Source organism: Dreissena polymorpha, chromosome 7, assembly GCF_020536995.1.
Source record: "Dreissena polymorpha isolate Duluth1 chromosome 7, UMN_Dpol_1.0, whole genome shotgun sequence".
In the NCBI taxonomy this organism is placed as follows: domain Eukaryota; kingdom Metazoa; phylum Mollusca; class Bivalvia; order Myida; family Dreissenidae; genus Dreissena; species Dreissena polymorpha.
This window is the reverse complement of record NC_068361.1, coordinates 25,290,393-25,317,572: the sequence shown is the minus strand read 5'-3', so window position 1 is coordinate 25,317,572 and position 27,180 is coordinate 25,290,393. Positions and strand designations below refer to the sequence as shown.

The window sequence follows — 27,180 nt, the reverse complement described above, 5'->3', positions numbered from 1 at the left end:
GGTAAATTGACAAAATTGAAAGAAGTTGTTTCAGATTCGCAAATTTTCGTTTTAGTTATGATATTTGTGAGGAAACAATAATACTGAACATTTACCATAGTCCAATATAGCCATTATATGTATCTTTTGACGATTTAAAACCCTAAAAATTATAAAGCGTTGCAACGCGAAACGATTGAATAATTTGGAGAGTTCTGTTGTTGTCGTTTAAATTTTCTAAACTACGAAGATTGCTTACATAAGGTTTAAAATACTTGCACTATGCATATCCGGCGGAATAGCCGAGAGGGCTAATGCGTTTTTACTTCAGACTAACTCCAGGACTCCGGGGGTCACTAGTTTGAGCCCTGATACCGGCTACTTTTTTTCCTTTTTTAAATTTTATTCTTGATTTTTTACTGGAGCTTTTAAGATCCAATGTTTACATTTATCACTATAGAGCATTTAATGACAAACTTCAAAATCTGTGAAAAGGCCCCTTTAATGTAATGATACCAATATGCTCATATCAAACAGATAAAAAGCTGTGACCCAATCACACACAGGTTACATGGAGAGACCAGGGGTGAAGTAAGGAATTCTGGGTTGACAGTTAAGGGCAATATCAACTAGGCTAGCCGCCAGCTCTGTGAAAAGTTATCAAAGACATAAGCACCAAATACATACACGATACCTAATAATACCTAATAAATAATAAATACTTAATAGAACATAGAAATAACATTGAACCTCTATAGTACAAATGAGGAAATAAGGCTTTTGACGTTTCACCATGGTAAATTTAAAAATAATTAATATCAAATAACTTGAATAAGTTACAACAAAATCAATAACTAAAAGCACTAAAAGCATGTTTGCAGCATTATAAACAACAACATCTATATTACCTCACCAGGAGATTAACGCTTTCCCACTCAGAGCCAAAGTAAAAATGGCTACGTGCAAACAGCATAAAACCAGAACAGTGTGCGAGTAACTCGACCATTCAATAAAACCATGTCTCTATTACAACAATAAATGTACTAAACTAAAAGCATTTGGTTGAGAGATTCCCTTCCTGAACTGTGAGATTCATCAGACAGATACCACACCCTCTACTTGCACTTTTGCCTTTCTTCTATTTTGAAAATGCTTTCCTTTTCACCGGTCTTGTAGAAGTCGATTCTGAAAGAGTGATAATGTATTAAAGAATAGGCGGTGACCAATATCTTTTTTAAGTGTAAAAGTAAACAAGTATTGTGAACAAATGTAGTAGAATTTTGAAAAAGCTTTGAAAGTACCAGTAACATGGTTGAGCTGACTTTATATTGATACACACTATGTGCAACAAACATCATAAAGTATTGACTAATGAACATAAACTTTGAAAGATTATATGTGACCAAAGCTGGAAAAATCAGTCTTGTGTTCAAAAAATCAAATTTTGACTTTTTGGCAATTTTGGATTCTCTGAACATAGTAGTTCACAAAAATGATATAGATTTTTTATTTATCACATTCAAAACTAATTTTATGACCTTCCAAAGTGACCAACCCTACATTTTACCGTCACTAAAAGTTATCATTTAATACAAAAAAACAAAGAAAATTTTCAAACAACAAGCACATTGTTTTATTAAAACAATAATCTTTCCTTTAGTCAAATACATATTTATAGTGCAATAAACTGACAACAGCATTATGGACATGTAAAATGTACCATTTGTGTTGCTATGGTAACCAATCTACATGTAAATAATCACCAGAGCACACAATCACGCCTTTTATAAATCTACGAATTGTATTTTCAATCAAGTGTTTGTTTAAAGGCAAACACAACATTAATTTCACTGTTTTGTAACTAGTTAAACGATAACAATCAATAATGTGTGTGTTCCATGAACAATTTCCTTTTTTTATTCAGTTACATGTGTATTTAAGTATAATGTAACCTCAAACACAACAGAATGGAAAAACACAGCGTTGAAACGTGTTGGTTGAAAGTACACTTGGATACTAAATGTTTCAGTAAATGAAATAATCATTATTATCATTATTTCTGATAGAGAAAAATAGAAAAAATAAACAATAACTTAAACATAAAAATTGTTTGTTTTTGTTACTATGGAAACAATGTAGCAAACAAACAAAAATATAGGATTTTCATTGTAAAACATAAATAAATACAATATTCACACTGATTTTTTTCCAGTTTTTCTGATAGGCAGTCTGTGTCCATAAGGTGAAAACAATTGCATGGTTAGATCTACATGGAACAAATGATTTTTGTTTTGTAAATATGAGATATAAAAAACTTGAAAACAAGCTTGTGCAATTAAAACAACAAAAGTTTGCATTGAACATTTCAAAACCTGTATCAACTGACACATTTAGCAATCATATACATGTTTTAGCTTTCCTAGGAATAGAGGATTTTTTGCATTGTTTGTGGGAAAATATATCACCCAATACCTTGGCCAAAATAAACACTGATACATGATGTATGTAATTGTTGTGGCACCATCAGAGAAGATCAGATGCGCATCTTAATGCATCTTCTTTTTTGGGGGGCACAGTCTGTTTTTTGTTGCTCACCAGTAGCGCGTTTCGGACATGTCAAGTTTTTGGTTCATCTATGCAACAGAATTCACGAATTTTTTCAAATAAATACCACTGATGGTCCAGATCAAGCCCTTTCGCAAACATTTCTTATGGCAGGTTGTCACAGCTCACATTAACATTCACTTTCGAGACCTTCCTGAGAGTGATTCTGACTACTGGTGATTCACTAAATTCCCTGCATTCCACAATACCGGGATGCTCCGCTGACACATGGAAATTGATGAAATTTGGTGACATTCTTTATGTGGTGAAACAATGTCGTAAGGCAATCCTTCCTGTCTTAGATAACAACAGGATTGGAAGAGTCCCCCACAAGCTGGGGGATGTTGTGGCCCGTCCTTGACGATAACCCCACAGACGCAGCGACATCAGACAACATTTCTGCATTGAAGTTTCTGTATCAAGATTACCATTTAATTAAGAAACAATTGCAAAATATAGTTTTCCTATTATCAAATTATTATTTAGTTGTTGTTGTTGATGTAATAGAAAACTACAAAGTTTGAAGGATGATTTTGCATGGGATTTTGTTTGCCATATCAAGAATTTCATACCAATAAAACAGCTGAAACCATTAAAATGAATATTTATTTTCCTGTTACAAGACATAAAGTACCTTCACACTATTTTTAATTGATTAATGTTTTATTATTTTTATATTTTATTACATGGCAGAACTATACAACTGGATAGACCTATGGAAATGCAAACAAGGTTCATCAAGAAGGATCATGCAGGTCACATACACCATACTGTGATAAGGAATTTTCCTCCACTTTGACTTCCAGATGCCAAAGTGCCAATCTGGTGTAAACTTTGTATGTCTTATCAACATAAAGCTTCGTGTGATGATTCTGTGTAAACCTGAAATGTTAAAAAATAATTATTAAAAAAGGTCAGGCTACAATTTAGAATATGTATTTTGTAGTAATTGACTGACTCAAAAATGTTGACTCATTTCAATATATTATTTTAAGAGAATTTTCCTTTTGGGATTGATACCAGAGTAATTTTTTTGTTAACATATTTACTACATATCAATATGCTTTACCATTTTGCAATTGCATTACTGCAAACAAATATTTTTAACAATAGGTTTAGCTAAATTAATTTCTCAACATTAAAAAAAGCTATCAGAAACACAATAACTAAGGGCTTGTTATTACCTACAAGAACACTCCACAGAAGGTACCAGATGACTATGTTGTTTTTATTTTGGCCGCAACAGTTGTCACACTGAAAGTGAGAATGCTGTTCGCCAAGACTGTAACTTCCCAACCTGTAGAATATCAAATTATTGGTTATTTATCTACATAACACTTTTTTTATAATAAAAATTATTAATTAAATTTGTGCTTAAACATATTTAAAAAGTCAACCTTAAATTTTGTTTTGTTTATCAGCTTCTGCCACATGAAGTTCAGACTTTTCAATTAACGCAGTATCTGATGTTTTTTTGACAGCTTCTATATCAATATCAATATCAGACTCATCATGGTTTGACTCAAGGTCACTTTCATCACAGGAGTTTGAAATTCTATCAATATAGCTAATCTAATGGCTAAATAAAAAAAAATTATACTCCTATATAGTATAAAGACTAGTCTTATACTATATTGGGGTATATTTTTTTTCTTAAGCCATTATATTAGCTATATTGATAGAATTTTAAACTCCTGTGCTTTCATTTTCATGTACCACATCAAACAAATCTTGAGTAGCGGGGTGAGAAGTTTCAAAATAAAGTTCATTTACATTCGATAAATCATTTAAATTTAAAAACGAAGTGTCCTGGTCTTGTGAAATTTCACATGGAATAGTGTTGGTGTTAATAAATTGAGACATGATATTTTAAAGTCAAATTTAAATCTTCCACCATTTCATGTAAACAATTCAGTTGCTATCGTACAGTTTACTTCCGGGTCAAACTTGCGAGTCGCGAAAATTAATCACAAAGCCAAAATACACATACATATTTCACTTACCTATTTTAAGCATGTGGAAATATCATTTCCGAACCTTCTTCGATTGAAGACATCCATTAGTACACGATGTCATTTTGATTTACAGCGTTTAATAGCCATTGAAAATAAACACTACGAGACAGGTTGCGCTACCTGTGAACTGCACAAGCGAAACAGTGTCTTTCAAGGGGAATAATTTGAATTAAAAAAGCGGATTACAAACCACCAATTGTGCCAGTGTTTAAAGGACATATTCATGCTATATTGTGGAAATTTTCAAAGCATGTCATAAATTATGAGCCAATAAATTGTATGAAAAAGACGAAATATCCAGCGCATTTTCGTACAAGATTTTTATCTCGCGATTTCCCGACATAAACGTCAGCGTACACAAGACTGATTTTCGCTGACGACGTCACATATACAGTTCTGTAACAAAAGTAATTCACTAGATGACTTAAAATACTATCATTTACTTAAACAATAAGCGATAAGAAAAAACTGTGAGACTAAAATCACAGTTCCATTTTCCTGCATAAGGTTTATACAGTAAGTCAATAAACAACTATTTGTAATTTTAATACAACCCATGATTGTTTATTGGCCGAATAACACTTACAAATTAAAGCTTAGTTTTCAAATCATGAGAATGTAACAGTATGTTTGTGTTAGTGTTAAGTGTTTATAACATCAAAAATGTGACAGTATATAATTAAAATAAAGGTATGTAATAAATATAACAAGAGATGTGTTTGTCTGAAACACAATGCCCCCTATTGTGCCACTTTGAAATAAAATTTCAATATATCATTTGGCAGGTTTAGAAATTATCTCCCTTTAAAAGCTTATTACCTCCCTTGGATTGTATTTTTTTACTTTTGACCTTGAAGGATGACCTTGGCCTTTCACCACTCAAAATGTGCAGCTTCATGAGATACACATGCATGCCAAATATCAAGTTGCTATCTTTAATATTGCAAAGTTATGGCCAATGTTAAAGTTTTCGGACGGACACACAGACTGACAGACTGACAGGCTGACAGACTGACAGACGGACTGATGGACAGTTCAACTGCTATATGCCACCCTACTGGGGGCATAAAAAGGTAAAACAACTGCTGAAATTTAACAAACATGACAAACAATAATTACTCATATGGAAACGTTATTATGTCTTAAATAAAAGCAATTACTGCACAACAACTGTTAGTAATGATGCCAGTTTTTACGAAGTTTGATAAATAAGTTACATTAGCATTAAAGATGAGTCTTTTTCAGATATTCGATAAATTATCTTTCAAGTTTTACCACATTCCTGTATTTCAAGAAAAATTAAATCATTTACTTATATCGTGTCAGCTGAATACTCAGTCATAACTTACGTCTGTCATAAGATCTTCGATAATACATGGCCCTGGTTCTTACCTGTCAAAAATCACCCCATCCACCTTGTTGTCCTTGAATTCCTGTATGACGGACTTGTCGTTACAGCCCTCTCCCCACACAAACAGAACGAGGCCTGCATCCTTGATGTATTTGATGAGCCACATCTCATTGACCAGGATATCAGACACCAAGTCAACTCCCTGGAATAGAACATACCTATAATACAAGTATGCCTCCCTGGAATAGAATCTGTCTTAAAAACAAGTCCCCCCCCCAGTAAAGAACATGTCTAAAGTACAAGTGCATCACCCTGGTATAGAACATGTCTACAATACAAGTCCACACCATGGTATAAAACATGTCTAAAATTCAAGTTCAATCCCCAGGTATAGAGCATGTCTAAAACACAAGTCAAACCCCTGGTATAAACATGTCTTAAATACATGTATGCCTCCCTAGTATAGAAAATGACTAAAATATGACATCAGACACAATATCTACCCTCTGGTATAGAACATGTCTAAAATACAAGTCCGCCCCCCCCCCCTGGTATAAAACATGTCTAAAATACAAGTCCACCCACCCCACTGGTATAGAACATGTCTAAAATACAAGTCCATCCCCCCCCCAGTATAGAACATGTTTAAAATACAAGTCCGTCCCCCCCTGTTATAAAACATGTCTAAAATACTAATCTGCCCCCTCCCCTGGTATAGAACAGGTCTAAAATATAACATCAGACTCAAAGTTAACCCCCTGGTATAAAACATGACTAAAATACATGTCAGTCCCCAAGGTATAGAACATGTCTAGAATACAAGTCCGACCCCCCACACCTGGTATAGAACACGTCTCAAATACAAGTCCTTCCCCCTGGCATAGAAAAATGTCTAAAATACAAGTCCACCCACCCCTGTTATACAACATGTCTAAAATACAAGTCTGTCCACTTGGTATAGAAAATGTCTAAAATACAAGTCCATCCCCCTGGTACAGAAAAATGTCTAAAATACAAGTCCGCCCCCCTGGTATAGAAAATGTCTAAAATACAAGTCCACCCCCAATGGTATAGAACATGACTGTCTCAAATACAAGTCCGCATCCCTCGTATAGCAAATGTCTAAAATACAAGTCCCCCCCCCCTGGTATAGAACATGTCTCAAAATACAAGTCCATCCCCTGGTATAGAACATGTCTAAAATACAAGTCCATCCCCTGGTATAGAACATGTCTCAAATACGAATCCACTCTCCTGGTATAAAACATGTCTAAAATACAAGTCCATCCCCTGGTATAGAACATGTCTTAAATACAAGTCCATCCCCTGGTATAAAACATGTCTAAAAAACAAGTCAATCCCCTTGGTATAGACCATGTCTAAAATACAAGTCCATCCCCTTGGTATAGGCCATGTCTAAAATACAAATTCACCTCCTGGTATAGAAATTGTCTAAAATACAAGTCCACTCTCCTGGTATAGAACATGTCTAAAATACAAGTCCATCCCCTGGTATAGAACATGTCTTAAATACAAGTCCATCCCCTGGTATAAAACATGTCTAAAATACAAGTCAATCCCCTTGGTATAGACCATGTCTAAAATACAAGTCCATCCCCTTGGTATAGGCCATGTCTAAAATACGAATTCACCTCCTGGTATAGAAAATGTCTAAAATACAAGTCCATCCCCATGGTATATACCATGTTTAAAATACAAGTCCACCTCCTGGTATAGAAAATGTCTAAAATACAAGTCCATCCCCCTGGTATAGACCATGTCTAAAATACAAGTCCACTCCCCTGGTATAGACCATGTCTTAAATACAAGCCCAATCCCCTAGTAAAGAACATGTCTAAAATACAAGTATGCCTCCCTGGTATAGAAAATGTCTAAAATATGACACAATGTCTACCCTCTGGTATAGAAAATGTCTAAAATACAAGTCCGCCCCCCCCCCTGGTATAAAACATGTCTAAAATACAAGTCCACTCACCCCCCCCCCCCTAGTATAGAAATGTCTAAAATATGACACAATGTCTACCCTCTGGTATAGAACATGTCTAAATACAAGTCCGCCCCCCCCCCCCTGGTATAAAACATGTCTAAAATACAAGTCTAACCCCCCCCCCCCCCGTATAGAACATGTCTAAAATACAAGTCCATCTCCCCTGGTATAGAACATGTCTAAAATACAATCTGCCCCCTTCCCTGGTAAAGAACATGTCTAAAATATAACATCAGACACCAAGTTAACCCCCTGGTATAGAACATGACTAAAATACAAGTCCGTCGCCAAGGTATAGAACATAACTAAAATACAAGTTTGACTCCCACACCTGGTAAAGAACATTTCTAACACAAAACATCAGACATTAAATCAACCCCCTGGTATAGAACATGACTAAAATACAAGTCCGTTCCATGGTATAGAACATGTCTAAAATAAAGTCAGACTCCCATACCTGGTATAGAACACGTCTAAAATACAAGTTCGTCCCCCTGGTATAGAAAAATGTCTAAAATACAAGTCCACCCACACCTGGTATAGAACATGTCTAAAATACAAGTCTGTCCATTTGGTATAGAAAATGTCTACAATACAAGTTCGTCCCCCTGCTATAGAAAAATGTCTAAAATACAAGTCTGTCCCCCTGGTATAAAAAATGTCTAAAATACAAGTCCATCCCCAATGGTAAAGGACATGGCTGTCTCAAATACAAGTCTGCCTCCCTGGTATAGCAAATGTCTAAAATACAAGTCCCCCCCACCCCTGATATAGAACATGTCTTAAATACAAGTCCCTCCCCTGGTATAGAACATGTCTTAAATACAAGTCCACCCCCAATGGTATAGAACATGTCTGAAATACAAGTCCACTCCCCTGGTATAAAACATGCCTAAAATACAAGTCCATCCCCCTGGTATAGACCATGTCTAAAATACAAGTCCAATCCCCTGATATAGATCATGTCTAAAATACAAGTCCACCTCCTGGTATGGAAAAAGTCTAAAATACAAGTCCACCTCCTGGTATAGACCATGTCTTAAATACAAGTCCACCTCCTGGTATAGAAAATGTCTAAAATACAAGTCCACTCCCCTGGTATAAACCATGCCTAAAATACAAGTCCACCTCCTGGTATAGAAAATGTCTAAAATACAAGTCCACTCCCCTGGTATAGACCATGCCTAAAATACAAGTCCACTTCCTTGGTATTGACCATGCCTAAAATACAAGTCCAATCCCCTGGTATTGAACATGTCTAAAATACAAGTCCACCACCTGGTATAGAACATGTCTAAAATACCCCCTTCCGCTGGTATAGAACATGTCTTAAATGTGACATAAGACACCAAGTCCATACCCTTGTCAGGCCTTTTCCGCCCTATGCAACCGGTCTGAATATGGGCCCCATTCCCAATGCAAATCTGGTTGCTTTTTTCTCAATTGAAAAAAAAATTCCCAATTCCGCCTTCCAACGATCGCAAAAGTTGATTTTTTTTTAAGAAAAAAAGATACGAAAAATACGGCAACAATTTTGTCCCTTTTCAACAAGCAAAAAGAAAAACAAACATTGGGTGAGGTAAGTATAAGAATTCACAAAAATATTTATAGTAATAAACGAAGATCGTTATGAATGATTTCCCAAATTCAACAACAAGAATTATTTTTTTATTATCTGAAATTGATTATTGATCCATTCATTTGTTACTAACATAAGATTAAGATTTTAGGACTGCTCTAATACCTTAAAATAAGAAGAATATCAAAGTTATTTTATAACACAATAACTAACAAATTGTTAGTTATTGTGTTATAAAATAACTTTGATATTCTTCTTATTTTAAGGTATTAAAGCAGTCCTAAAATCTTAAACATGCATGCATTATTATAGGCATGATAATGTACATGTATCACAAATGTTCATAATATTTTGTAAAATGTTAACAACATGGTTACAAAATAGTCGTTATTTACCAGTTAACTGCTTCTTTAAAATACATTTAAGAAACACTATTTACATGCGATTATTTTTCCCAATTGAGCCAGTTTTGCAATAAATTTTTTCCCCAAATTGGGATTTTTCACAACGCGAAACTCCTAAAATTCCAGTGTGGCGTTTTCCCAAAAGAGAGCGGAAAAGGCCTGCTTGTGTAGAACATGTCTAAAATATGACATCAGACACCAAGTCAATCCTCTGGTATAGAACATGTCTTGCATGTGACATAAGACACAAAGTCAAACCCCTGGTATAGAACATGTCTAAAATGTGACATAAGACATCGAGTCCAATCCCTGTTATAGAACATGTCTAAAAACTTAATCACTCAGATGTGCATTTTAACTTAGAAAATCAAATAAAGTTAAAGACCTTTCTGAGTAGATTAGACTTTTAACACTGACATACTGATGAACAGCATTAACACTGACATACTGATGAACAGCATTAACACTGACATACTGATGAACACTGACATACTGATGAACAGCAAACAGTATACAACTTGTCTAGTTGTTAAAGTTTTTGCAGACTGACACAAAAGAAAAAACTGAATGTGAAAACAAAGTTTGGATGTTAATATCATATGTACATTTTGAGTTATTAAATATTTCCATTTCTGCAGACAACAAACAGACAGTCGGTTGAACAGAAGAAGGAAAAGCATACAGACAAACAGAAAATCTATTGCTAAATGTTTATACTAAGTTGCATTTTGTTCTATTTTAGTATTATATTAAAAGTTTATTTTTGGTAACAGCAATCTGACCATTGACCTCTGATGACCTCTGATGAAAAAGGGGGCATGCACAATTTTGACCGTACACTTTTAGTGTATCAAGTTACATCTATGTAACTTCAGTAGTTTGTGAGAAACTGTGGGAACAAAATTTGAAGACAAACTGAATGACAGATAGACTGACAGACACATGACAGATAAAATTATAGTTCCCTCCCATGATACCGTTACTGGACTAACAAACAAATAATATAAATAAAGTAATTAACTGGCTCTTAATTGTTAGAGAGAATTAACATTTATAGACATTAAAACAGCATAGTGCAAGGTAATAAAAGGTTATTTAGCCAAGCTTCAGTGCCTTTTGACAGACGTAAATGTAACTAACATTATGGAAGAGTTGTGTGAAACCATCTCTTTAAAAGTTTTCCCACTCAAAAGCAAAGTGAAAATGGCTGTATGCAACCAGCATTAAACCAGAACAACCTGCGAGTAACTCGCAGTCTGTTTCAGGTTTTATGCTGTTTGCTGCTCATCAGTATCTGAGGGTTGAAAATGAAGCCTTAAAAGTTGAATCTTGCAGGAAAGGTCTTGAATTAAATTAGATTTTCAAAGGGACTACAAACACATCAAAGTGTGTATCTGGTTGGTAGAGGGTTACAGGTTAAGACCACTACAAGTCTGGCAACGTGGTGGTGTTGACTGACACAGACAACAAGCAACATACACCATAAAGTGGTTACAAAAACAAACTAGAGCTTTGTCACAGACATGACGAATACCCCCACATGCCGCATTGACACAGAATATTTTGCATGTTGTCTTAAAAAACACCAGCGGACACCATGATCAATTGTTAAAATGCACTTAGTGACCCCGTGACTTAGTTTTAGACCCGGCATGGCCCATGTTCTAACTTGACCTACATATCATCTAGATACAACTTCTGAACAAGTGTGGTGAAGATCGGATGTAAACTACTTGAATTAGAGAGCGGACACCATGTGCAATGTTTAAAACGCACTAAGTGATCCCGTGATCTAGTTTTTGACCTGCCATGACCAATGTTCGAACTTGGCCTAGACATCATCTAGATACAACTTCTGACCAAGTTTGGTGAAGATCGGAATAAAACTTCTTGAATTAGAGAGCGAACAACATGCTCAATGTTTAAAAGGCACTAAGTGACCCCGTGACCTATTTTTTAACCCAGCATGACCCATATTCGAACTTGTCCTAGACATCATCTAGATACAACATCTAACCAAGTTTGGTGAAGATCCTATAAAAACTACTTGAATTAGAGAGCGGACACTTGATACAGACTGACCGACAGACAAGGTCACTCCTATATACCCCCCTAAACTTGGTTTGTGGGGGTATAACAAGCAAATTTGTTGAATTGATATCCCCGGCCAATATGGATCTGGACACACACAAAAAGCCTTTGTTCAAGATACAAATGGCCATAACTCTGTTTTTAACACATGGTGTACAATGCCATTTGGCATGCATCATCCTCTTATCCATATATATATACTCATACCAAGTTTCAATGAAATCGGCCAAAGCACTTCCAAGATATGGCTCCAGACACACAAAAAAAGCATTTTTTCAAGATACAAAGGGCCATAACTCCGTTATTAACAGAATGTGTACAATGCCATTTGGCGTGCGTCATCCTCTTATCCATATATATACGGACAATACCAAAACAATATCCCTCTGCCTATGGCGGGGGATAATAAACTTTAAACGTTGACTTACTGTTTTGAGGCAAAAGTTATTCCCTAGACGATTAAAACCATCATAATTAACTCATAAAATAAGCAATAAGAAAAAACCCTTGACGTCTGACATCATCAATACAGTTCCCTGCATAAAGTTTATCAGTAAATAAACAACCCTGTGTCATTCCTATTCAACCCAATCATAGTTTATTGGCTGACTACTATTTTAATTCAAAACTAATTCGAAAAAATCTTGAAAGTCTAAACCCACCAGCAGGCCTGCACTGAGGGCAAACTCTGCTGCCATGACGACACTCTGGTTCTTGATACCGGCATAGGGAACGTAGCGGGTGGTGCAAGCCTGACTCAAGAAAAGTACTGGGTAGACGTTCTGCTTGAGTTGGAGCCTAGAAATACAATATATAAATTCATGGGAGAATATATATGTTTATAGCCAGAAATTTTGTATATTAAATCTAGTGACTCAATTGAATTCTCAATCAATTACATAGATCTATCTATCTATCTATCTATCTATCTATCATCTATCTATCTATCTATCTATCTATCTATCTATCTATCTATCTATCTATCTATCTATCTATCTATCTATCTATCTATAAAATATAAGCAACAAAATAAAGTTTGTGTTCATTATAGTTTCATCCCTCTTGATTAAAGGCCAGCCAGTTTTGACTTATGAGAAACCTTTACTAGTAAACAACTTTTCCCTCTCGACTCCTTAAAATTATAATACTGTATGCAAAACCCTTTGCAGGGAACCCCAGGATATCTCTTGCGTTTGGCCATGTCGGAACAACCTCTCTCTCTGAAAGCCATTGTCCAAGGCTACAGAAGCAGTTTAAATATAGCAACATGTTGCCCGGGGCAACAATAATGGAAATGATTATTAAGCCCACAAAGTGTTTTGTCATATAAAAGCTAATTTTGCATATCTCTGGCCTTGAGCAACTATACGGAAGATGGCAATAACGCCCACAGTGTTTAATATAGACTTAAAGCTAAGGATGAAATATCTACCTTTGAACTACAATAAGGAAGGTGATTATTAGGCCAATAAAGTGTTGAATGTAAAATTAGACATAATAGAGGTATTGATGCAATATAAAGTGTTGAGCTAAAATAATGGCAATGGTTATTAGATAAATAAAGATATTAATGTAAAATTAGAGATATTGATGCAATATGTAGTGTTGAACTACACTAATGGCAAAGGTTATAAGGTCATCAAAATGTTAAGACTTAGTAGGCCTGTTTATTTAATATTTGGGGGCCCACAGGATTCAGGTGGCTAGTATTTAGGGCTCTCCTCCAATAATGTAATGCATTAGTCAACATTTTGTCAGGTTTTGTTTCCATAAGATCAAAGAATGAAGGCATGATAATATCTAATAATGGTTATTTTTAAAGATAAAAAGGGCAGTGACTCTAATTTAAGAAAGTTAAGGGTTATGGCTCTTGCACATGACACTTCTAATCATGGATAACTATACACCTATCAAGGTTCATTTTGAAATATTTTATGGCATCCGAGATATAGCCAACAAGAGCTGTCACCATAGGATGACTTATGCCCCCTATAAACGCTTAATAGAAGTTATGAGCTTTTTTCGAAACCTCAACGCAGATTTAGAAACCTAAACACGAACCCTAACTTCAAGGTCAAGGTCACAGGGGTCAAAATATGTGTGCGTATGGAAAGGCCTTGTCCATATACACATGCATACCAAATATGAAGGTTATATCTCAAGGGACATAGAAGTTATGAGCATTTTCAAAACCTAAACGCAGATTTCGAAACCTAAACGTGGACCCAAACTTAAAGGTCAAGGTCACAGGGTCAAAATTTTTGTGCATATGGAAAGGCCTTGTCCATATACACATGCATACCAAATATGAAGGTTATTTCTCAAGGGACATAAAAGTTATGAGCATTGTTCGAAACTTAAACGCAGATTTCGAAACCTAAACGCAGACCCTAAATTCAAGGTCAAGGTCACATGGGTAAAAATTTTTGCGCGTATGGAAAGGCCTTGTCTTTATACACATGCATACCAAATATGAAGGTTATATCTCAAGGGACATAGAAGTTATTTGCATTTTTCGAAAACCTAAACGCAGATTTCGAAACCTAAACGCAGACCCTAAGTTCAAGGTCAAGTTCACAGGGGTAAAAAATTGTGTGCATATGGAAAGGCCTTGTCCATACACACATGCATACCAAATATGAAGGTTATATCTCAAGGGACATAGAAGTTATGAGCATTTTTCGGAACCTCAACACAGATTTTTGAAACCTAAACGCGGATCCTTCGTTAAAGGTCAAGGTCACAGGGGTAAAAAATTGTGTGCGTTTAGAAAGGCCTTGTCCATATACACATGCATACCAAATATGAAGGTTATATCTCAAGGGACATAGAAGTTATGAGCATTTTTCGAAACCTAACCGCAGATTTCGAAACCTACACGCGGACCCTAAGTTCAAGATCAAGGTCACAGGGGTAAAAAAATGTGTGCATATGGAAAGGCCTTGTCCATATACACATGCATACCAAATATGAAGGTTATATCTCAAGGGACATAGAAGTTATGAGCATTTTTCGAAACCTACTTGTCAGCGAGTATTTCTCGGCCGAAAGTTACGGTTATTATTTAATAACTTTCAAAATAATACAAAAAAAATTATAAAATAATTACTGATACATCCTGGGTTTGTCATCTACAAGCAAATGTAAACAAAACATTTTTTGATGTGTGCTTGCGTATGTACATGGGCCGTATATGGAGTCATTAAAGGGAGGTAATTTTCCACTTTCAAGAAGTATTTACTGGACATTTATATAAATTTAGTATTTTAAAACAAATAAGAGTTTAAATAACACTTTTTTTAACATTAACATTAAAATGACGTAAATACATTACTTTGATAGTGAAATATGTCGCTTTCTGAGTGTGTTAATAGATTAATAATTTAATTCCAATATCAGTTCGAACAAATATCTATAAATAAGCATGTTTATTTATAGATATTTGTGGAAAGAAGAATATTATTTTTCAAGGGAGAAAATCCAAACAGTGAATTTATAATGTTAAATGAGATTTGTTTCTATTATATTTAATTGTTTACTTTTTGTGAGCAATGCAGATGTATGTATACACCAAATTGTGTGGAATTTTAATGTAAACTAGAGCTTTGTCACAGACGTGACGAATACCCCCACATGCCGCATTGACACATAATATTTTGCATATGTCGTCTTCACAAAAAACAGCAGACACCATGTTCAATTTTTAAAACGCACTACTGGTAAGTGACCCCTTGACCTAGTTTTTGACCCAGAAAGGCCAATGTTCTAACTTGGCCTAAACATTATCTCCATAAAACTTCTGACAAAGTTTGGTGAAGATCGGATGTAAACTACTTGAATTAGAGAGCGGACACCATGCTGAATGTAAAAAAAGCACTAAGATACCCCTTGACCTAGTTTTTGACCCGGCATGACCCATATTCAAACTTGACCTAGACATTATCAAGATACAACGTATGACCAATTTTGGTGAAGATTGGATAAAAACTACTTGAATTAGAGAGCGGACAACATGGTGAGGTTTAAAACACACTAAGTGACCCCGTGACCTAGTTTTTGACCCAGCATGGCCCATGTTCGAACTTGACCTACACATCATCTAGTTACAACTTCTGACCAAGTGTGGTGAAGATCGGATTTAAACTTCTTAAAATAGAGAGCGGACACCATGCTCAATGTGTAAAACGTATAAAGTGACCCTTTGACCTAGTTTTTGAACTGGCATGGCCCATGTTCGAACTTGGCCTTCAGATCATCTAGATAAAACTTCTGACCAAGTTTGGTGAAGATCGGATGAAAACTACTTGAATTAGAGAGTGGACAACATGCTGAATGTTTAAAACGCACTAAGTGACCCCGTAACCTAGTTTTTGACCCAGCAAGGCCCATGTTCAAACTTGGCCTAGACATCAGGTAGATACAACTTCTGACCATGTTTGATGAAGATTGGATGAAAACTACTTGAACACGAGAGCGGACAACATGCTAAATGTTTTAAACGCACTAAGTGACCCCGTGTCCTAGTTTTTGACCCGGCAAGGGCCATGTTCGAGCTATGCCAAGACATCATGTAGATACAACTTCTGACCAAGTTTGGTGAAGATCGGATGAAAACTACTTGAATTATAGAGCAGACACTTAATACGGACCGACAGACAGACCGACCGACCAACAGACAAGTTCACTCCTATATACCCCCCTAAACTTCATTTGTGGGGGTATAAAAATCTATAATTTAAATCATGTGTGCGTGTTAAACACATAAGTTTTTGGTAAAATAAAAGGTTGTAATACAAATAATTGAGACCTGCTCTATTACAGTAGACGAACGAAAATCTCAAGCACACAGTTCGGGTTTCAGTAAGGGATTTCTTTTGAGCATGCGCGGGCTATTAATATCCCCCGCCAGGAAGTCGCATTACATTCCTACGAGATTTGAAAACCTCACACTTGTTTAACTTTAATACAAGCGTTTAACAAATTTTTGCTGTCAACTTCAAGAGAACAAACATCCGTAAGTATCTGACGAAGAAAATTGCGAAATACACGAAATAAATAGAAAGTCCGGTAAATACTGCTGTCCCACAAATACTCGCTAACCAGTAAACGCAAAGTGTGACGGAAAGACGGAAAGACACACGGACAGACAGACAGACAGACAGTCCGATCCCTATATGCCCCCTTTTCTTCGAAAGGGGGCATTAAAACAGTCACATCATACAACAAGAGATGTGTTTGTCAGAAACACAATGCCCCCTACTTTTCTGCTTTTTTTTATCATTTGGCAGGTACAAATAATTTTTACATGGGAAGTAATATTTTTTAAAGGGATATAATAAAAAATATTACTTCCCTTGTAAAAATGTTCTGTACCTGCCAAATGATAAATAGAAACTCACTTTAAAGCTTGATACATCCCTTGGATTTGTTTTTTGACCTTTGACCTTGAAAGATGATCTTGTCCCTTACCTTTCACCACTCAAAATGTGCAGCTCCATGAGATACACATGAGTGCCAAATATCAAGTTGCTTTCTTCAATATTGCAAAAGTTATGTTTAAGTTTTCGGACGGACGGACGGACAAACAGTTTAAATGCTATATGTCACCCTACCAAGGGCATAAAAACAACAAAGGTTAATAACTCTTATTTAAGAAAGTGTAGGGTTATGATTCTTATACATTGCACTTATCATTGTTTATATTCAAACACCTGTTTTAGAGTTTCTGAGATGCAGCCCTGAAAAGTGTTGTACAGACCGACTGATGGACTGACAATGAAATAAATATATCCAATTGCCTTTTGCGGGGAATAATAATATGATAGTTATTACAGCTATTACTTTAAAGAAGTAATTAGTTTAAATAGATACATTATTGACTTATGATAAAAACTCAACATCCTAAACAATAGTAAATACTAAAAGTATTATTAAGAGAATCCAAGTCATAAGTGACTAGCCTGAATCAGATTATAAACAGCATTATAGTATCCCCTTTGGTATACTTACATTTTACGTAACTGTTTTAAAACTTCTTTGTAAAATAACTGATGTGAAATTCTTTTAACTTATTACTTTTTCAAGGAACATTATATAATTTCTAAACCAAACTTAATTGTTTATAAATTGAAAAATGTTGCAAACAAAATCTTTTGCCTAATTCATGAAAGAAGCAAACTTGTTTAAATAATTTATTACTATTTAGGCAAATGTTATGTTTGTTGAAGAAGAAAATTCATGAACTGGCCCTCGCATATGCCACTTATTGGGAAATGCATATGCCATGCAAGAAATCTACTTATCTTTAGTAATCTAGCCAACCAGCAATAAGCACTATCGAACACTGACCGATGGAATTCATAACTGAGTTTCACGGGACAAATGTTGGAGGAAAATAATCAGTTAGCATTTAGATCTAGAGGTGAACAGATGGAAAAAGACACAATCATGTTGCAATCACAACGTATTTGTACAACTGAAAATACTAGTTATGTAAGACATTTAACTGGATTAGAAACTGATATATGATGTTGTTGAATATTTTATCCCACATTATGCAGAGAAATTAACATTAATAGAGATTAATAAAAAATTAGTAATGAACGTTGTTATAACAATGTGTCGTCCATGAACAATGAACGATTACGAGACACCTTGACCTTTGAGGTAAGAAGATGGGTATTACATGTCCCACATGGTCTTATGATGGTTAACATTTGTATTACTTTATAATTGCACTTTGAATGACAAAATTACAGTCCAGATAAGCTTAGTTGGGACACAAACACATTCGACCATTGTGTCTGCCTTATTAGGCTCTCTGCAAGCGCAGACAATGACCCTTTCAGGGACATTCCTGCCAAATGGTGACTTAGACAAAAGCTCATAAGGTACTTAAGATATCAAGCCTTTAAAGAAATAGAAACTGCTGTATGATTGTGTGAGCAGTAATTAGCAACATTTTGTCATAGCACTCCATATGGCCCTCATATGTAAATATTTCCATCTGTTCTGATTCAAGTCCTCAAAACTATTCCAGGATAATAGCAATAAGCAGTATTTAGTGTATATTTTTGCAAAAAGTCAGATACACAAAAGTGCATATATTATTTAAGTGGTAAAATAAACAACAATTGGCTATATTTTGACCACACTAAAAATGTAAGCCTAAAGAAGTTATTGTAAAAGAAACGCATCCAACTGATTGTAAAAATTTAATAGAATTCCATAGTATTAATCTTTCAAAACATAAAATTTGTGGCATTATGACTCCAATACGCTTCGAAAGGGACACATACAAAAATAGCAAATATATGCCAAGTACCATTAGCATCATTGGAAAATAAATAAATAACAATAACATATTTATCTCTCTAAAATTACTGATGGATAATGAAACAGATTAATCAGAATAATAATCATCAAATATTAAAACATTAAAATAATTACCTAACATAAGGCCGGTTTAAGTTTAACTGTACTTAAATTATGACGTTATTTTGTAACAAATACATAAGACCATGGTTAAACGAGATATTCTATGACATACAAGGAGGTTTTATCAATCTTTGACCAATTATAAGGTGTTCAGTTGGTACATTTAATTTAATAATTTAAAGTCTATGGCAAGCTAGATTAATCTTAATAAAAAGATTTAATTTTTCTGCCAGAAAATCTTTAGAGTAGATTCATTGGCAAAGAAGGCATTGGCAAACAAAGATATTTTATTGTTGGTTTAATAGGAAGCAAGAATCAAGAAGATATTAGCAACAACATTATAGATTGCTATCATACATTCATAAATTAAATGGTACACTCTTTACAGAATTAAAACAACCAATTGTCAAGAAAAAGATGAATTTATAGTTAATAACAAAACAAACTGTACACATGTTTTTTCTTACCTATATAAAACATTGTATGACTAAATGTGCCATTTAAAAAAGGAAACTTGTGTAACGTAACAATATTTGAACATTATCTATTAAACATTTAAACAAGAGTTCCGCGGTCGGAGATGACCGCATTGAAGCCGGATTTTTGATTTAAATGACAGGAAAGTACCTTTCGTGTTTTTGTCAATGCAATACTTAAATTACTGAAATATTGTTCAAAGGTCAAAATGAAATGTAAGTACTTTTCAAGGCATGAGCAAACCTTGTGTTATGTTTTGAATGCATGCATATACATGAACAACAATAACATTTAAGGTCACAAATATGAACTTGAATTGACAATTAGGAAAGTTTGATCACAGTGACCTTGACCTTTAAATGAATGACCTTGAAATGACCAGTGGTCATCTTCTAGTACTGGCCAATCTTTATTTCAAGTTTGAAGACTCTAGGTACAAGCATACCAAAGTTATAACATGAAATAAGAACTTTAACATTTTTACATTCAAGGTCACAGTGACCTTGACCTTCAAATGAATGACCTTGAAATGTCCAGTGGTTACTTACTAGTTCTGGCCAACCTTCATGTCAAGTTTCAAGACTCTAGGTCCAAGCATACCAAAGTTATAACAACTTTAACATTTTTACATTCAAGGTCACAGTGACCTTGACCTTCAAATGAATGACCTTGAAATGTCCAGTGGTTACTTACTAGTTCTGGCCAACCTTCATGTCAAGTTTCAAGACTCTAGGTCCAAGCATACCAAAGTTATAACAACTTTAACATTTTTATATTGAAGGTCACAGTGACCTTCACCTTCAAATGAATGACCTTGAAATGACCAGTGGTCATCTGTTAATCCTGGCCAACCTTCATGTCAAGTTTGAAGACTCTAGGTCCAAGCATACCAAAGTTATACCATGAAATAAGAACTTTAACATTTTTACATTCAAGGTCACAGTGACCTTGACCTTCAAATGAATGACCTTGAAATGACCAGTGGTTACTAACTAGTTATGGCCAACCTTCATGTCAAGTTTCAAGACTCTAGGTCCAAGCATACCAAAGTTATAACAACTTTAACATTTTTTATATTGAAGGTCACAGTGACCTTGACCTTCAAATGAATGACCTTGAAATGACCAGTGGTCATCTGTTAATCCTGGCCAACCTTCATGTCAAGTTTGAAGACTCTAGGTCCAAGCATACCAAAGTTATACCATGAAATAAGAACTTTAACATTTTCGAGCACGCCGCCACCCCGCCCGCCCGCCCGACAACATCAATCTATAAGCCGAGATTTTTTCGAAAAAAATCCGGCTAAAAATCATTTATTTACAAAAACAAAAATTTCATGGTGCAGTCTTGTGTGTACAAGAACAACAATTTAATGGCATGGCCTTATTAAAAGTTATTAATTTATTTACCCAGCTGACTTCCTCCTGTACTGACAAGCCAATAGGCAAAAACATCATTTATTGATTACATTACTCAGTAATAAGCTAGACCTTTGCAGTTTAAGTTACGCATCTTACCATGTATGAAATACAACCATCTAGGGTGAAATGGGTATATAAACTGTTAGTATTAGAGAGAAAGTCAGTCCACGATGAACCACAGTCCACTGTACAGAGAGGTCATAATTTCTTGTTAATGCTGGTGAGGCTCTTCAAGAGTCTTGCTGTTAATTTGTATTTTATGAACATTGTAAAACTTTGTAATAAACAAAAATAAATTACAATGAAAACAGAAATGGACTTGTTTCCATTAATTGTGTTTCAATGACTAAGTGACACAAGATTGATAACAGTGTTTATATCATTTGGTTTCCACAGGTACATTTATTCCAAATCCATTACCAAAATTGTACAGTTTTGGTGTTATAGCAAACAGACACTGGTCTGCTGAGCCCATCTTTCTGTGATACCAGTGTTGTCAGTTTCTTTCTTCATTCATGATCCACCTGCATGACAGCATGGGAGCCGCTGCATCCAAGGACAAGCACTTGTCCTGCAGGTGTAACATGAACATACCATGGGCCTTGTAGTTCAGGGTCCTGAAAGGTGGATATCAGGGTGCCATCTGTAGCCAGAGTGATTATGCCAGTGCATGACGTTGTTGGTGACATAGATATTGTCCCCAGCAGGACTAACTGCACATTTATACACTGAAAAACATTAAAGAAGATATAAATAAGTAGATCAGGATTATAATATATGCATTACTATTATTGGTCCTTTATTAAATTTTTCATCTAGAAAAGAAATTTAGAAAAGTTCATAAGTGATTAAAATATCAATAATAGAGATTATTGTTTGTTTGCATATATACATAAATAAATTTACCTGAATGAGAGCCACCAGCAGACTTGTACACCTTTTCCCACAAGTTATCCATATCGAGTGTAGAGGTACAAGGCAATGCCAGAGGTGACATACAACGCTTCCTCATGGAAGGGCAATACCAAGAGCCTCATTGGGTGACTGGAACTTCCTCCCACTCACCAGCTGCCCATTGATCACAGATATAAACTGAAAGCCTCTATTAACAGTTACAGCAACCTCACTGGATGTGATTTGGCAAATGTCCCATGGATTACCAGACACGTCACAGTTACTGGACACATTGTAATGCTTGTACAAACGCTTCACTTTGTTATTTGAGAAATCTGTCACAATGACCTGTCCACTATGTAGGCAGCAAATGCCACTGAAGCGGCAAGTCTGCTTTGTGTCACTCAATATTCTCCAGGGCTTCTTTTCCTGATTTTGTGAAGCTGCCCTAGCCCCCTTACTTTGTTAAAAAGGAGTCGCAAACTTTTCAAAATTGTGAAAAAAATGAGTCGCGAACTTCTGAAAATTGTGAAAAAACGAGTGGCAAACTTGTACAAATTGTGAAATTGAGTTGTTTAAGAATTAGTTTAGTTAAAACATGTTTAATACTTGCATCATATTGCAATGTCTGTAAATATTTCATTAAAATCATATTTTCATTGTCTTGACACTTAATTTCAACAAAAAACACTTACAGTTAGATCAACAATATTCTGACTGGTAAAATCTATCTAAAACCATAGAAAAGCTTAACCCCGTCAATATCTTGTCTTGTCGCGCTTAATAAACTTATGTGAGAAATTAAAACCAATTATTTTATTTTTTCAGATTTTACAAAGCATAAATACATACACTGTTTGAATATTACTGCGCATCATGAAAATGCATTAAACTTAATGACCACATAAATTGATCACAGTTATACTTTAGTTTAACCAATATTTACAATTGTAAACAGATAAGATAAAGAATAACATGTCTTGCTCTCAGTTATCAATACATGAATCATCTGCTTTCAGCAAAATTACAATTGACTTTCCTTATAATTTAATCCATGTCCCTTATAATAGTGCATTGTAAAAACGCTTTAGAAATCTTTTGTTTCTTTATTGCAATCGCGAATTGCAATAAATTGGGATTATTTTATGTTTTTTAAAATTTTGTTTGTTTAAATGTGAGGTTGATCAGAAACGCTTGAACAAATACATTGGTTTCACCGATTTATATTTTTAATCAATTCCCATTTGTAATCAATTAAAACAAGCGATGACAGTTAAATGATTCATAAACAAAATTTGCAAAGTCGGAATTAAAAGCGATGAAACGAAATGTATTTTTAATTGTGAAATGGCCTTTTTTGACAGTTTTAAGCACAAAGTCAGTCTTTAACAGTTCAAAACGGACGTTTTTGTAAAAAATTGCGGCAGTGCTAGATTTGTGAATTGTCAACATTAAATTTTCATTCAATATTTTGAAGATCATAAATCAAACTTCGTAATTAAACCTACGGTTTCCAATCTTAACCATTGTAAGTGAAAATGCTATAGATAGGTACAAGTACTGGTGATACTATGATAGGTAAATAATGCACATAGGTATGAATAAGCCCAATGCTCTAAGTGGGTGTAAGAAATGTTACTTTTAAATAGGGCCAAGTGAGGTAAATTTGATACCTCAATATAAAAAAAACTGATGTAATCATTCCCTGTCTAAATAACCCGACAAGTGACCAAACAAAATGTGTAAACCACTTTGAATTGAACATATTTGCTAATGAACATTGATGTAATTCTGGGCATCATTTGACAGGTGTTTGCTAAGTGTGACACTTGCATTTATGTTGCTTTTTTAAAATGTTTTTTTTTGTATTCTTGTATGCATTTTTCACATCTCTTTTCTGTATATCGTGTTTTCATAATACTTTATTTTTTATCTTAAGTCCCAAAAGGCATTGTATCGAAAACCATTTTTGATAGCATCATGATGGTGAATGACTGGTGTGCAGACTATTTCTGAGAAAATGACAAGTTTTGTTAATTTTAGATGATAATGTTTGCAGAGATAAATGAGAAGAGTCTGAATAAGACGACAGTTGGAATGACAGGTTTTTTTTTATATAAGGTTTAAATACTCTAACGTATCAACTTCTTAAAAGGCAATAACTGTCCTGATGTGATAATGTATAATAACCTCACAACAGTTTTCATAGACACTGTCATCAGATTCAAAGCAGACATTTCAACAAAAATTATAAAGTGTTTTATTTTCATTTAAATTTGGGGCCAGAAGAGGGACCAATTTCCAATGGAAAAAAGTGTAAATTTTCCCAAATGGGACCTAAAAATTCCTTTTTGAGGGAAAATATAAATAAATCTAAACATTTAGTTCCTCTCCCATCAAGTTCTATAAGTTAAACCATAGTACATTTTTGGAAATCACTTTCATTCTCAGTATTTAAGAATTTGTTAAAAAATAAGAAAAAAACTAATTTCCCATGTTTAGTCTAAGCAACGCATTTTTTTGAAATTAAAGTATCCCAAATGGATTACCAAAATGGTGAAAAATCCCTGGGTTATAAGACAATCCTTAAGAATATAACATTCTTATTATGGTACACAAAACCAGCAATGCTAAGGAATCTTGGCAGTGATTGAAGAATTAAGAACCTTGACCAAAAAAAAGTAACACTTGTTTCAAAATATTCACATCTAGGTTACAAGGCAGTTAGTACAAGAAATTAAGAAAAAATTCGAAGTTGCAAACTCATGATGCAAGAATGTGATATAAGGCGGTGATATTGAAAACAAAGTTACGCAATCTCAAATTTACCTTGTTTTCACTCCAGTGCAATTTACATTGAATTCTCGTCGTATCCTTTTACCGGGGGGGGGGGGGGGGGGGGGGGGGGGTAATCCCATCCCATTTCAATACCCATTTCTTACCGTCAACCAGCAAACTGCATTCCTCGACAGGAAAAGAAAAAATGCACACAATCCTGTCCGTCAAAATTATACAAACCGATAAAAACAGTCAAGTTTCTGCATCTTTCTCGCTACTGAAATGTACTTTTTTATACCCATTTATATACAATAATAAAATTGATCATACCCATTTTGATACTGATACTTTCAAATCTATATTCATTTATATACAAGCAAATTTCTGATTTCAAAACCCGTTTCTATACTTAAATGCTCAAAACCATACCCATATCTATAATTTTAGTTGAAAAACACACCCCATATTTTCGGCACACCCCTATATGCCCGTATATAGGAAGTTACCCCCCGGGATCCTTTTATTGTAATTTAAAATCATGTTTTTGCTACTGCACATTGAATTTCAGGATTTATCAATGAACCATATTTGCATATAACAAATTATTTACTTCCTACACTTGTGGCGTCTCATCAGGATCCAAACTGTTTGCTATTCTGATAGTATTCTTTGAAAAAAACACAAAGAAAATGCTGATTTTAGAAATTCAGCAGACATCATTTTAGCAAACGACAAATTTCCCAGCATGCAAAGGGTTAACATATAAACTCTTACATGGTGCACACATCAGGCTCGAAACTCGAGAAGATGATACGGCGGCCACTGTGATTCTTGAACACTGACGCCAGGATGATGTCAACAAATCTGTTCATGTCGAAGTAGCCACTGAGATTGCCCGTCCCATCCTGAAAGTTTGCAAAATAATACACAACATCATACATGCATGAACAAGAATTTGTCTATGACATTTGCCTCAAATATGGATAAATCCGATCATGGCCCCTTTCATTTAGGATATTCAACCTTTCTGGGTATGTCATAAGCCCCTAAAATGGAACACAGCCCCTTCCAACTTGGATATTAATCCCTTCCATCAGGCAATTGCAGCCTTTTATTAAGCAGAACAAAGGTGCTTCCAAATGATTTATATGCAAATGTTTATACAAACTCACAGTAACTTATATAATTGATTACCGGTAGTGTGACAATACACACTGTTGGGCGCTGCATATTTATTTTGGAATGTTTTTTAGGAGAATTACCGGTACTGTATTGTTTCTGATCTTATTCTATTGAGTATAACTGCATATTTAAATTACATGCAAACATCATAAATACAATACATTTTAAACATGTAAAAAATATGTGTGCATCCATTCCCAAAATAGGCAAATATTATGAAAACAATTTTTTTATACAGAAATAAATATTAAGATAGTAGAGCATTGTGAGTTGTTTAGGTTGCCTTAGGGAAGGTAGGTCAGGTACTAAAAGAGCAGCAAGCATGCTCCATGCTCAATTATGCTTTTAAAAGAACCAAGCTTAAGTTAACCTTTAGGACTTTTAAAACTTCACTTACGATGCTCTAGGTACAAAAGTTATCATCTGCTGCAGATTTACAGGTAACAAGCCATCTATAGATGGCAAAAATTTGTAGCAAGTTACTCTCAAATCATACAATGAATGACAACTTTCCTGTCCTGACAAACAGCATTATTCCTAAAATCCTTTGACCGATAAGCATGACCCTGACCAATAAAATGCAGCAAAACAGGTGTTACACAGGACTCAAAACTGATGTTACACGGGACTGAAAACAGGTGTCACACAGGACGTGAAACATGTGTTACAAGGGTCTGGAAACAGGTGTTACACGGGTCTCAAAACAGGTGTTACACGAGACTCTTAACAGGTGTTACACAGGACTCAAAACAGGAATTACATGGGACTTAAAACAGGTGTTACACGGGTCTTGAAACAGGTGTTACATGGGACTGGAAACAGGTATTACACGGGACTGGAAACAGGTATTACACAGGACTCAAAACAGGTGTTGCACGGGACTCGAAACAGGTGTTACAAGGGTCTGGAAACAGGTGTTACACAGGACTGGAAACAGGTGTTGCACGGGTCTGGAAACAG

General features: G+C 34.9%; 1 protein-coding gene and 1 long non-coding RNA gene across 2 annotated transcripts in view; both read right to left on the bottom strand.

Annotated features, from left to right (window-relative positions):
- Nucleotides 1-464: 464 nt before the first annotated feature.
- LOC127837450 (glycerophosphocholine phosphodiesterase GPCPD1-like) overlaps nt 465-27,180 on the bottom strand; it is a 55,850-nt gene continuing 29,134 nt past the window's right edge. Inside the window, exons 16-19 of the mRNA XM_052364575.1 lie at nt 25,813-25,943; nt 12,694-12,829; nt 5,991-6,151; nt 465-1,164 (exon numbers count right to left, since the gene is read on the bottom strand). Coding sequence (XP_052220535.1) covers nt 1,095-1,164; nt 5,991-6,151; nt 12,694-12,829; nt 25,813-25,943 — 498 coding nt within the window. The 3' untranslated portion in view covers nt 465-1,094. The remainder of the gene's footprint in view (nt 1,165-5,990; nt 6,152-12,693; nt 12,830-25,812; nt 25,944-27,180) is intronic.
- LOC127837452 (uncharacterized) lies at nt 1,589-4,724 on the bottom strand. The gene is made up of 4 exons (XR_008029290.1): nt 4,587-4,724; nt 3,768-3,880; nt 3,348-3,465; nt 1,589-2,996 (listed from the first exon to the last, which is right to left on the bottom strand). It is a non-coding gene; the product is annotated as an uncharacterized LOC127837452 (long non-coding RNA).